The sequence below is a fragment of the Dermochelys coriacea genome, chromosome 6 (genome assembly GCF_009764565.3).
Source record: "Dermochelys coriacea isolate rDerCor1 chromosome 6, rDerCor1.pri.v4, whole genome shotgun sequence".
In the NCBI taxonomy this organism is placed as follows: Eukaryota; Metazoa; Chordata; order Testudines; family Dermochelyidae; genus Dermochelys; species Dermochelys coriacea.
In genome coordinates this window covers 70,318,182-70,331,994 of record NC_050073.1, presented here as the reverse complement: position 1 = coordinate 70,331,994, position 13,813 = coordinate 70,318,182, and the positions used below count along the sequence as shown (strand labels likewise).

General features: G+C 39.1%; 1 protein-coding gene across 1 annotated transcript in view; it reads left to right on the top strand.

The window, feature by feature from the left end:
- Positions 1 to 13,813, top strand: part of RYR3 (ryanodine receptor 3) — a 529,369-nt gene that overhangs the window by 377,794 nt on the left and 137,762 nt on the right. The window contains exons 65-67 of the mRNA XM_043516837.1: positions 4,141 to 4,271; positions 5,940 to 6,260; positions 10,282 to 10,522. Of these exons, the coding sequence (XP_043372772.1) occupies positions 4,141 to 4,271; positions 5,940 to 6,260; positions 10,282 to 10,522 (693 nt within the window). The remainder of the gene's footprint in view (positions 1 to 4,140; positions 4,272 to 5,939; positions 6,261 to 10,281; positions 10,523 to 13,813) is intronic.

Genomic DNA, 13,813 nt, shown 5'->3' with positions numbered 1-13,813 from the left:
ATTTAAGAAGGGCTAAAGAGATGAATCTGACAATTACAGACTGGTAAGTCTAACGTCCTACCGAGCAAATTAGTTGAAACAATAGTAAAGAATAAAATTTTCAGACACACAGAAGAACATAAATTGTTGCGCAAAAGTCAACATAGTTTCTGTAAAGGGAACTCTTGTCTTACTAATCTATTAGAGTTCTTTGAGAGGGTCAACAAACATGTGGACAAGGGGGATCCAGTGGACATAGTGTACTTAGATTTCCAGAAACGTTTTGACAAGGTCTCTCACCAAAGGCTCTAATGTAAATTAAGTTGTCATGGGATAAGAGGGAAGATGCTTTCATGAATTGTGAACTGGTTAAAAGACAGGGAACAAAGGGTAGAAATAAATAGTAAATTTTCAGAATGGAGAGGAGTAACTAGTGGTGTTCCCCAAGAGTCAGTCCTAGGACCAATCCTATTCAACTTATTCCTAAATGATCTGGAGAAAGGAGTAAACAGTGAGGTGGCAAAGTTTTCAGATGATACTAAACTGCTCAAGATAGTTAAGACCAAAGCAGACTGTGAAGAATTTCAAAAAGATCTCACAAAACTCAGTGATTGGGCAACAAAATGGCAAATGAAATTGAATGTGGATAAATGTAAAGTAATGCACATTGTAAAAAATAACCCCAACGATACATACAATATGATGGGGGCTAATTTAGCTACAACTAATCAGGAAAGAGATCTTGGAGTCATCGTTGATAGTTCTCTGAAGCCGTCCGCGCGGTGTGCAGTGGCAATCAAAAAAGCGAACAGGATGTTAGAAATCATTAAAAAAGGGATAGAGAATAAGATGGAGAATATCTTATTGCCTTTATATAAATCCATGGTACGCCCACATCTTGAATACTGCATACAGATGTGATCCCCTCATCTCAAAAAAGATATACTGGCATTAGAAAAAGTTCAGAAAAGGGCAACTAAAATGATTAGGGTTCCATATGAGGAGAGATTAAGAAGGCTAGGATGTTTTCATCTTGGAAAAGAGGAGACTAAGGAGGGATATGATTGAGGTATATAAAATCATGAGTGGTGTGGAGAAAGTGAATAAGGAAAAGTTATTTACTTGTTCCCATAATATAAGAACTAGGGGCACCAAATGAAATTAATGGGTAGCAGGTTTAAAACAAATAAAAGGAAGTTCTTCTTCACTCAGCGCACAGTTAACCTGTGGAACTCCTTGCCTGAGGAGGTTGTAAAGGCTAGGACTATAACAGGGTTTAAAGGAAAACTGGATAAATTCATGGAGGTTAAGTCCATTAATGGCTATTAGCCAGGATGGATAAGGAATGGTGTCCGTAGCCTCTGTTTGTCAGAGGGTGGAGATGGATGGCAGGAGAGAGATCACTTGATCATTACCTGTTAGGTTCATTCCCTCTGGGGCACCTGGCATTGACCACTGTCAGTAGACAGGATACTGGGCTGGATGGACCTTTGGTCTGACCCAGTATGGCCATTCTTATGTTCTTATGCTTTAAAATGAGTAAAGATTCAGGGAAGGCTCTTACGTGCTTTCTTGCAGTTTATACATTCCTGGTAGTGATACTGATAGGCTTTGTGAAATGAACACTTGTTTGCTAGTAAATGGACAAGGTAATCTCTTCGTTTCACGTAGTCCACAAAATGCCAGTCAGACAGTATCTTTTAATATTTATGGCTATTGGATTTTATGAGGCAATTTATCCTAATGTCATGTGTTGAAACAGAGTTTCCCATTTGTAGAGTGTGTAATTACTGAGTTTTAAAAATTTTATTTCAGCATTAATCTGAACATTCTGCACCCATAGATTATGATACAAGACATCTTCAGATCTTTGCTTCTAGTAAAAATTGACAGAGAACAAATGTCTTCAAAATAAACAGATACTGCAGGAGCAATAAATAAACAAGTACATATAATCTGTTGAAAACTGGAAATGACCTGAGTCAGATATGACATCATATATAATGGAGAATTTTACAGACTTATTGTAAGGCTGATTTGGTTTTCTGTGGTGTCACTGGTATACAACAGGGGGCAGGTGCCCTGTGCCACTTCTGCTCCCTTCTTTGCCCAAGCACTCTCCAGCAGAAGTTGTCACAAATCCTGAAGTGAACTTAGCTCTGGGTACCTAAATTGCAGCCACAAAATCTGTACAAAGGGATATTTGCACATGTAATTACCAGATTTGTGCACAGAAGTCCCTAGTTGTGTACAGAAGTATGAATTTTGTACATAGAGTAGGTACATGCTTATGTTAGATAATCATGTTTTTATCTGAATTTGCTGATGATAGTTAACATTAAAGATCAGATTTACAAAGGGACCTTAACCTCACTTGTATTTGTGCACACAAAGATGGTTTCCATTGCTTATGTAAGTGCTGCCATTTGTGTGCACAGTTCATGGTCCATCTGTAGTTGCAGGCTGAATATTTAAAATGTGATAACTAACTACATGGACTTCTGATGCTATGTAAGCATTTTCTCCATGCATCAGAAGACCAAAGCCAGGATGAGAACACTAGTCACTAATGCATACTGTATGTATATTTCAAAGAGATTTTTCATGTTTTGTAATCAGACCTATTACAGCTTCATTTTGACTGTGGATGGCTTCCAGTAAAGATAGTTTTTCAACCTTTAAGCTTAATTTCACATGTCTGTTTTAGAAACAAGTTTCTTGGCCTCAATACAAGAAGGGCCATATGCCTGGTCATTTCAACAAACTGCCATGCTACTTTTAATTAATCTCATCCTTGCATCACCAGCAAACTGTTAATTAAATGTTGGTTATAAATTCTTTACTTAACCACTATAATTTCAGTAAATATATGTTTGATGTTGGGCTAATTTTCTTCATTCAGTATCTGTCATTGTAAAATGTTTCTTCAGCTTACTTGTATTTGTTGATAGCATTTCACTTGCTTAATGTGACAGCGTCCGAGAATTATTTGTATTGGATGATCCTACTTTTAGTTTAATACAAGGTGGAATTAATTTCTTTAGCCAGTCTACTGAAGGCCTTGTTGCTATCCCAATATGCTATCATGTGTGGCCTTGTGAGGCTGAGTGGTTACACTCCTGGTTATAGAATACTCTTGATAGGTCAGTGTGATTCACATTAATGTTGGCTTATTCTTTAATGTTTCTTGAAGTTGGTCTCTTTCTCTTATATACTGAGAGAAAAACATATATCTAAATATTTTCAAGAGGGTCATCTTATGGCACACCTGAAGTAGCTAATAATAAGTCTTCTCAGCTGCAAGACTGTGCTGTGAGCACATCTGTATGTTGGGGAAGGAAGACTAAGGAGCTGAAGTCAAATTAAACAGGAAATGGCAGCAAAAAGCTATAGATACAGGTAAAATGTTCTATAGCTCTGGTCCTTTTTGCCATTTTTATGCTGCAAACATGTACGGCTTATTTTGTAATATAACCCAAGCCTTTCATGGTCTGTGGTGGATAACAAGGGACTTTACTACTCACAGAGCCAAACAAATATCCTGTTCACAGGGACAGGGAAACTTATTTGCACATTTTGTCAACAGTACATCATTTTACTGTCTCCACTGTCTGCAAGTGTGACCTTTACAAAACATCTTTCTCCAGTGCTGCTTTCAAGTGTAATTGCAGACTTTACTTCCAAATGGATGTTCTGCTGTTTAGCTGACTTTTATGCATTAATGTACATCAAGATTGTTATAGAAATGTATTAGGAGGTGGTGCTATTCAACAAATACCCTATATATCACAATACTATTCTGAAATATTTCAGAATCCTTGGTTTGCAATCTAATTTATTAAGAGATAAAATTATAATAAGCAAATATCCTTTTCTTCAGGACAACAAACCCTTGAAGAACAGTTAATTCACTTTTAATATGAAGTGGCATTTATACTAGGTTTTCATACTGCTGTATTTTCCTGTTTCTTATAGTGCATTATCATATACTGTAGGTATATTCATGTGAGAAACACAACCAGTTTCCCAAGAGTGGCAAATTAATTCATAATTTGATAAAATGGTAAACAAAATAGGAATAAAAATTGATAACTCTGTATAATGCATGCTGAACTTTAAGATTTTTCCTTTGAAATCACATTAATTATCTGTCACTTACAGACAGCGTCCAGCACTTGGTGAGTGCTTAGCATCCCTTGCAGCAGCCATTCCAGTAGCATTCCTTGAACCTTCTCTGAACAGTTACAACCCACTCTCTGTCTTCAACACAAAAACTGCCAGAGAGAGAGCCAGTAAGTACTGTACTTCAGAATATAATATGCTGCACTTCAGATAGTGGGAAGAAATCTAAACAATGAGAAAAATAAAAATGTGGTTGAGTAAATAACTCTCCTGCTTTTCCATTGCTTGCTATTTGGGCCCTTGCTACATTGTGGTTGAAGCTGGGCTGGCACAGCTTTCCTTACCTGTTTTTCTGAACATTGTGTTTGGATTCTTTTTATAAAATTATGCCCTATTATACTTAGGGATTAGTCTAAGGGCACACCTGCACTACAGAATCTGAATAGAGATACATTTGCCTGACACTGTTTGGCGCATCCAAGGCATAATGGGTTTGGGGGCCAGGGGGGCAAAGATTTGCCTGTATAAACAGGTAATAAAGTTTTTTTTATCCAGGATTAAGAAATCATCTCATCAGTATTTGTGTGCCATTGTAGTTGGGAACCTGTGATGGACTCTGACCCCAACCATGTGGATCTCTAGCCAGATTGACAGAACAGGATTAGTTCCACATGATTTGTAGGGCCCCCTTATCCCTGGCAGCATGACTGGCTCTCATGGCACTCTCTGGCTCTCTTCACCTCAGTCAGTGATACATATGACATTTGCTGTCTGCCGAAATAAAATCAATTGATTCCAGACTGTTTCCCACAAAAATCCATCAATTCCCTATTGCTCTGCCTTGTCTTCAGACCAACATCCTTCCAAAACAAACAAAATCAAACAAACACATCATGAAAGCAACTGCCTGTAGCTTCCCTACCTGGCAGCTATATCTAACAAAAGTAGCAATGGGGACAGGCAAGTTGTTCTGACATGTCTGGCAGTGGAGTAGGCTGGATGGTTAGTTGTGGAATCGGCTGTTAAAGTGGGCAGGTCTCTGATTAATGTATGGGGGTGGAACAGGGAATCCAAGTTCCCTCATCAAATCTCTCTTTAGAGTCCAGATTAGGGCTGGGCAGATAGTAGTAGCAGGAGAGGGGAAAGCTGCACTGTGACAAACACATATAGATCATGTTTCCCGGCTCAAACTAATTTTTTTCACTGGTTACATTCAGCTGTTATTATTTAGTTCAAGTTTCTGTCTCTGAAATGTAACTGACTAATCTCATCTTTTCATGGAGAATGGCAGCATGATCTAGTGAAGGAGATTGAGTCTGGGAGCTAGGAAAAAGTTAGTTCTAATCTCAGCTGTGACACTGAATCACTGGGCATATCACTTAACCTCTCTTTGCCTATTTTACCAACTGTAAAATGGGAATAATGGTTTACTAACTCACAGGAGAGTTGTGAGTAATTATTATTTGTCCAGCACTTTGAAAACGTAATATGCTAGATCAGCAGTATGGTCTAAATCCTCAGTCCTGCACGTAGCCCATGTAGCAGGGCTGGACACCAGCTAGCTCTATGGGGGTCAGAATCATCCCATCTAGCTTTCAGAGAGTTCCACAGCCACTTTATAATGACTAATTACTACCTTGGTAAAATGTGGCGTTTGGGAGGGTCACATTCTCAAATCCTGTCACAGCTATGCACAGCATAAGGGGCAGGATTCAATCCTAAATTACTTATTTTATTTAACCCCTAATTCCTTGTTTTTAAAACATTTAGACCTTGAAAACACACACACAAATACCGTATTTAAATTAAACATTATTGTTTTTTACCCTAATATGCAGTTTTAGGTATGCCAGATACAGTTGAAGAGATGTGTCCAGATATCCCTCAGCTAGATGGATTAATGAAGGAAATTAATGATTTAGCAGAGTCTGGGGCCAGATACACTGAAATGCCCCACGTGATTGAGGTTATCTTACCCATGCTATGCAACTATTTATCCTACTGGTGGGAAAGAGGGTCTGAGAATATGCCTAAAAGTGCTGGACCCTGCTGTACAATGGTAACCTCTGAGCAACTCAGCATCATTCTGGGAAACATTTTGAAAATCATCAACAACAACCTGGGAATAGATGAAGCATCTTGGATGAAGAGAATTGCAGGTAGCTATCCTAAATATGATTTTTTTAAGTTTATTTGCATCTAACTATTTGCTATGACCATAGACATAGTAGTATTTAATTTGTTTACTACCATTTACTTTACTGTTACGTAATGATATGTAATAGCTAATAAAAAGAAGGAATTCAGAATATTATGTTCTTACAAATAATATAAATATTATTAGGAGGAAGCAGTTTTGTTTTTAAAAAGGTTTTATTTACATATATGTGGTGCCATCAAAAATGTGCCTGGTGCCACACACAAATATAGGAAGATATGGTACATGACTCAAATTGCTGATAGCCTAGCAAGGCAAAAATTCAAAAAGTGTGAGGAAAAGGGCCATAAAATAAATATGGTGTGAAGAATCCAATTAGAAGTCTACATTTCTGATGATCGTGCCACATCAAGGTGCTCTAGTTGGCATCTCTACTGATATGGTCATGTATTGAATAGCCAGAAAGACTGACCTTGCAGAAAAGTCCCAAAGAATTTAGTATGTATTTATAGAAATTACTCTAAAATCTATAGAATTTAAAAGAGAATGTTATCCTTTCTATAGGATTTTTTAATCATTTTATAGAATATAGGGATATAATTTTCCATTAAATGCTTCAGAAGGCCTGCAAAAAATTATAATTTTCTATTAAATTTTATAGAAATTTTGTCAGAAGGGTTAAGTATCCTTTCAACTCTAGAGATGCTTCCTTCCAAGCAGTTCTCTGAATAGCTCACTCCCTTTCACACACCATGGGAAACTCCATTGAAATCAATAAGAACTTTGCTAACTGATCAGAAAGTCCAGTGCTCACAGGATCTGGCCTTATATTCACTTAAGAAGGGAGTATTATATAGTGTTTACAGCATGGTCTTTAGGAGCTCAACAGACCTGCGTTATGTTGCTAATTCTTCTATGAACTAGCTCTGTGACCTTGAGCAAGTTTATCCTCTCTGGTTTCAGAGTAGCAGCCGTGTTAGTCTGTATTCGCAAAAAGAAAAGGAGTACTTGTGGCACCTTAGAGACTAACAAATTTATTAGAGCATAAGCTTTCGTGAGCTACAGCTCACTTCATCGGATGCATTTGGTGGAAAAAACAGAGGAGAGATTTATATACACACACACAGAGAACATGAAACAATGGGTTTATCATCACACTGTAAGGAGAGTGATCACTTAAGATAAGCCATCACCAGCAGCGGGGGGGGGGGGGGGGAGGAGGAAAACCTTTCATGGTGACAAGCAAGGTAGGCTAATTCCAGCAGTTAACAAGAATATCAGAGGAACAGTGGGGGGTGGGGTGGGAGGGAGAAATACCATGGGGAAATAGTTTTACTTTGTGTAATGACTCATCCATTCCCAGTCTCTATTCAAGCCTAAGTTAATTGTATCCAGTTTGCAAATTAATTCCAATTCAGCAGTCTCTCGTTGGAGTCTGTTTTTGAAGCTTTTTTGTTGAAGTATAGCCACTCTTAGGTCTGTGATTGAGTGACCAGAGAGATTGAAGTGTTCTCCAACTGGTTTTTGAATGTTATAATTCTTGACATCTGATTTGTGTCCATTCATTCTTTTACGTAGAGACTGTCCAGTTTGGCCAATGTACATGGCAGAGGGGCATTGCTGGCACATGATGGCATATATCACATTGGTAGATGCGCAGGTGAACGAGCCTCTGATAGTGTGGCTGATGTGATTAGGCCCTATGATGGTATCCCCTGAATAGATATGTGGACACAGTTGGCAACAGGCTTTGTTGCAAGGATAGGTTCCTGGATTAGTGGTTCTGTTGTGTGGTGTATGGTTGCTGGTGAGTATTTGCTTCAGATTGGGGGGCTGTCTGTAAGCAAGGACTGGTCTGTCTCCCAAGATCTGTGAGAGTGATGGGTCGTCCTTCAGGATAGGTTGTAGATCCTTGATGATGCGTTGGAGAGGTTTTAGTTGGGGGCTGAAGGTGATGGCTAGTGGCGTTCTGTTGTTTTCTTTGTTGGGCCTGTCCTGTAGTAGGTGACTTCTGGGTACTCTTCTGGCTCTGTCAATCTGTTTCTTCACTTCAGCAGGTGGGTATTGTAGTTGTAGGAATGCATGATAGAGATCTTGTAGGTGTTTGTCTCTGTCTGAGGGGTTGGAGCAAATGCGGTTATATCGTAGCGCTTGGCTGTAGACAATGGATCGAGTGGCATGATCTGGATGAAAGCTAGAGGCATGTAGGTAGGAATAGCGGTCAGTAGGTTTCCGATATAGGGTGGTGTTTATGTGACCATCGCTTATTAGCACCGTAGTGTCCAGGAAGTGGATCTCTTGTGTGGACTGGTCCAGGCTGAGGTTGATGGTGGGATGGAAATTGTTGAAATCATGGTGGAATTCCTCTGACAATGTATAGCTTCAAATCAGCGGCACTGCGATGGGTACCCGCATGGCCCCACAGTATGCCAACATTTTTATGGCTGACTTAGAACAACGCTTCCTCAGCTCTCGTCCCCTAATGCCCCTACTCTACTTGCGCTACATTGATGACATCTTCGTCATCTGGACCCATGGAAAAGAAGCTCTTGAGGAACTCAGAAGAGTACCCAGAAGTCACCTACTACAGGACAGGCCCAACAAAGAAAACAACAGAATGCCACTAGCCATCACCTTCAGCCCCCAACTAAAACCTCTCCAACGCATCATCAAGGATCTACAACCTATCCTGAAGGACGACCCATCACTCTCACAGATCTTGGGAGACAGACCAGTCCTTGCTTACAGACAGCCCCCCAATCTGAAGCAAATACTCACCAGCAACCACACACCACACAACAGAACCACTAACCCAGGAACCTATCCTTGCAACAAAGCCCGTTGCCAACTCTGTCCACATATCTATTCAGGGGATACCATCATAGGGCCTAAAAACATCAGCCACACTATCAGAGGCTCGTTCACCTGCGCATCTACCAATGTGATATATGCCATCATGTGCCAGCAATGCCCCTCTGCCATGTACATTGGCCAAACTGGACAGGCTCTACGTAAAAGAATGAATGGACACAAATCAGATGTCAAGAATTATAATATTCAAAAACCAGTTGGAGAACACTTCAATCTCTCTGGTCACTCGATCACAGACCTAAGAGTGGCTATACTTCAACAAAAAAGCTTCAAAAACAGACTCCAACGAGAGACTGCTGAATTGGAATTAATTTGCAAACTGGATACAATTAACTTAGGCTTGAATAGAGACTGGGAATGGATGAGTCATTACACAAAGTAAAACTATTTCCCCATGGTATTTCTCCCCCCCACCCCACCCCCCACTGATATTCTTGTTAACTGCTGGAATTAGCCTACCTTGCTTGTCACCATGAAAGGTTTTCCTCCTTTCCCCCCCCTGCTGCTGGTGATGGCTTATCTTAAGTGATCACTCTCCTTACAGTGTGTATGATAAACCCATTGTTTCATGTTCTCTGTGTGTGTGTATATAAATCTCTCCTCTGTTTTTTCCACCAAATGCATCCGATGAAGTGAGCTGTAGCTCACGAAAGCTTATGCTCTAATAAATTTGTTAGTCTCTAAGGTGCCACAAGTACTCCTTTTCTTTTTATCCTCTCTGTTTCCCATCTGTGAAGATGATGAAATAATGATAACGCTTAGCACGTTGATGGCTTTTTTTCATGTTCAGATTACTTTATAGATGCTATCAAACTGAACTTCACAATATTTCTGAGAGAAAAGTATTTGTATTATAACTCCAATTTTACACAAATTTGATATTTTGAGTAAGAGAGATGTGATTTACCAAAGGCCATAACTGGATTAGGTAACAAATCTAGGTTTATGCATAATTTATGCATTCCAGATTCCCAGTTATATGGTATCATCACTATCTATATAACAACTACCTCACAAGGTTACTATGATGCTTTATTAGTGGGTATAAGATGCTCCAAGATCACTGGATGAAAAAGTGCTATAGAAATAAAAAGCATTAGCATTAACAAGATTAAATCAATTGGGAATTACTTTTTTCTTTAAATGTGCAGTTTATGCTCAGCCTATCATCAGCAAAGCCAGGCCTGATCTGTTGAAAACCCACTTTATTCCAACTCTGGAGAAACTAAAGAAGAAAGCTATAAAGATAGTAATGGAGGAGGAGCAACTAAGAGCAGACAGTAAAAGTGATACCCAAGAAGCAGAGCTACTCATTCTAGATGAGTTTGCAGTTCTTTGCCGAGACCTGTATGCCTTCTATCCAATGCTGATACGTTATGTAGACAACAACAGGTGAGAAACTATAGTATTAATAATTCAACAGATCAATTTACTTTGAATATATGGTTAAAAAAGATAGTTCATAAAGAGTGCTATGAACTTAGTGGAATGCTAATAAATGAAGCTCTGAATATCATATGGGTCTTTAATTGTTAGAATGACATATTTTAAAATTTCACCTATGTAAAAATCTATTTGCTTTATTTTTTCTTTGCATTTAAAAGTTTTCTAGGACTGTAACAGCAATAATAGCTAGTGGGAGTGGCATTTCCAGACTGTTCATGTCAGATGGAATACAGCATCCCACGGTAGTTAAAGACAGTGATGTGCCACTCTAAAATCAAAGGGAGGGATTTAGATAATTTATCATATCTCTGATGGAGTCACCCTCTGTGGATAGTGCCACATCATCTCCACCAGAGATTATACCTGAGACTCTGAAATCTTCTGGAAAGCATTTTTTAAATGTTTGGAATGGCCAAGATTTTAACAATCATAAAGTATTCTAAAGTTTCAAAGTAGCAGTCGTGTTAGTCTGTATCTGCAAAAAGAAAAGGAGTACATGTGGCACCTTAGAGACTAACAAATTTATTTGAGCATAAGCTTTTGTGAGCTACAGCTCACTTCAACGGATGCATTCAGTGGAAAATACAGTGGGGAGATTTATATACACAGAGAACATGAAACAATGGGTGTTACCTTACACACTGTAACGAGAGTGATGGTAACACCCATTGTTTCATGTTCTCTGTGTATATAAATCTCCCCACTGTATTTTCCACTGAATGCATCTGATGAAGTGAGCTGTAGCTCACGAAAGCTTATGCTCAAATAAATGTGTTAGTCTCTAAGGTGCCACAAGTACTCCTTTTCTTTTTAAGTATTCTAAATAATTTTTTGGGGATGATACTCTTTAAGCATTCCACAAAAGACTTTAACCGCTTTCCCCATTTCACATTACAAAGTCTGAACGCTGCATTATTGTACATTATCAGTATATAATTAGTCTATTTTTCAGGAACAAATATAAATATGGCTGTATTTAACACACACACACATATATGTGTATGGGCTCACCAAAAGAAATTAATAGGCAGCAGGTTTAAAACAAACAAAAGGAAGTATTTCTTCACACAACGCACAGTCAACCCATGGAACTCTTAGCCAGAGGATACTGTGAAGGCCAAGACTATAACAGGGTTCAAAAAAGAACTAGATAAATTCATGGAGAATAGGTCCATCAATGGCTATTAACCAAGTTGGGCAGGGATGGTGCCTAGCCCATCTGTTTGGCTAAAGCTGGGAATTAGCAACAGGGACTGGATCACCTGATGATTACCTGTTCTGTTCATTCCCTCTGGCACCTGACATTGGCCACTGTTGGAAGACAGGATACTGGGCTAGATGGACCTTTGGTCTGACCCAGTATAGCCATTCTTATGTTCTTATATATTGCAAAAACTGTGTTAAAAGATTATTGTAATTACAAAGTCAAGCACTCAGAAGTTTTGATATGCCAGTTTTAAGGTTGCATATTTAGTCCCTTTGTGCATATGCATTCTGATGCTTACATGATTGTGTGTTCCACAGGTCCCTGCCTCATTCATTGCACAGAATGTATGGTGTTCACATAATGAGCAGCTATTCAATATTTTGTTTTCTCTTCATTGATCAGTGTGTGGCACCACTACTTATTTACTGTACACTATTCAAGATCTGCTCTGAAGATAATTGCTATGGCACACATCATTATAATTTCTGAGTGCTTCACAAGAATTCACAACACTCCCATGAGGAGAGGGATAATTGGCATTATATAGCATATACCAGTTTCAGCTGTGAGTGCACAGCACTTCTATAAATCAGATTCCAGAGTCTCAAGTCAGGCACCCAAAAAATGAGGAACACACACTTAATAGTTTAAGTGGTTGCCTGGCATTACATAGGAAGTCTTTGGTAGAAGCAGGGACAGAATGCAGTTCTCCAGGGCAGCATTCAACTACCTTTGCCATGAGACTGTTTTCTTCTCTTCCTGGATTCCCAAGCTTTGTTCTCTACAGACTAGAGCTTGCTAGTAATCAGCATCCCTCCTCTGAGGAAAGTTCTGATATTTAAAAAAAAATCCAAAAAAGAATGAAAGTTTAAAATTTCTGTGGAATGGGAATTCCAATAATTTTGTTTAGAAACAGTCAAAATGACATTTTGTTTTGACATTTTTGATGTGTTCCCTGAGGCTCCCTGAGCTTTCAGGAGTCCTGGGAGTCAGGAAGCTCAGGGACCCTGGAAGCCCTGGGAACTCCAGCTCTGAGGCAACACCCCCTGGGCTGCCATGGATTCAGGAACATGCACTACTGAGGAGCCAGCAAGTAGGGAGAAGACCAGGCAGAAATCTGCCTGGTTTCCACTGGAATTTAGTCTAACTTGTCACATTCCTTCAAAACATTTTGATGTTGATGAATCAACATTGTCTGATGGAAAAATCATTCCATCAAAAAAATTCCAACCAGCTTTCCTACACACCTTCCAACTTCTGCAACAAATGACACTTTACTACACAACCCTGATTCAGCCTCAGAGCAGATCCACCTTGTTCACTGAATGAGGCAGGGGTCCTCAGGAAAAAATTGTATGTGATAATGTAACTAAAGACTGTATCATAATGCATACAAACAAGGGGAATGACTTAAAGTTGTACAGGTCCTTGGGAATTTAGAATTTCCCAAAGAAAAGGTCATCAGAATTTTTTTCACATTGCAAAACAATTTATTTTTCCTTAGCCTAGTTCTTGGAACTGGCTGAATCGTTTTTGCTGACATTTTCCAGAACAGTTTAGCTTGTTACAGACATGTGATATGGAAAATTGCAGCCTGATTAGTTTAGGTTTGGTAAAGTTCTAAGCAACTGCAAATAGGGTGTTATAATGGGAAGTGTCAGACAATCCCAGTAATAGATGGGGCTACCAGCCCTGCCTATAATACTTTAGCTACATGGTGCTGCCTCTGATGGTGAAAATTAGAGTGATTTATTTGTTTGTTTGTTTGTTTAAATGAAAGAACACCTCTAAGTCTATGGATTGCATATATCTCAATACTGACCAGATGTGTCAGTATCTAGAGCCCTGGCATCAAGTATCTTGGTATCAGAAGCATCTCTATTCTGATCACCTTGGAACCATGTTCCTGAGTACCTGGTACCATAACACCAGCTATTTCAGTACCCATCCTATATTCGGTACCAAGTCACTAATCTATGAGCATGGTACCAGACTCATCTCTTCTTGAGCGATTGAAGATAGTGATATCC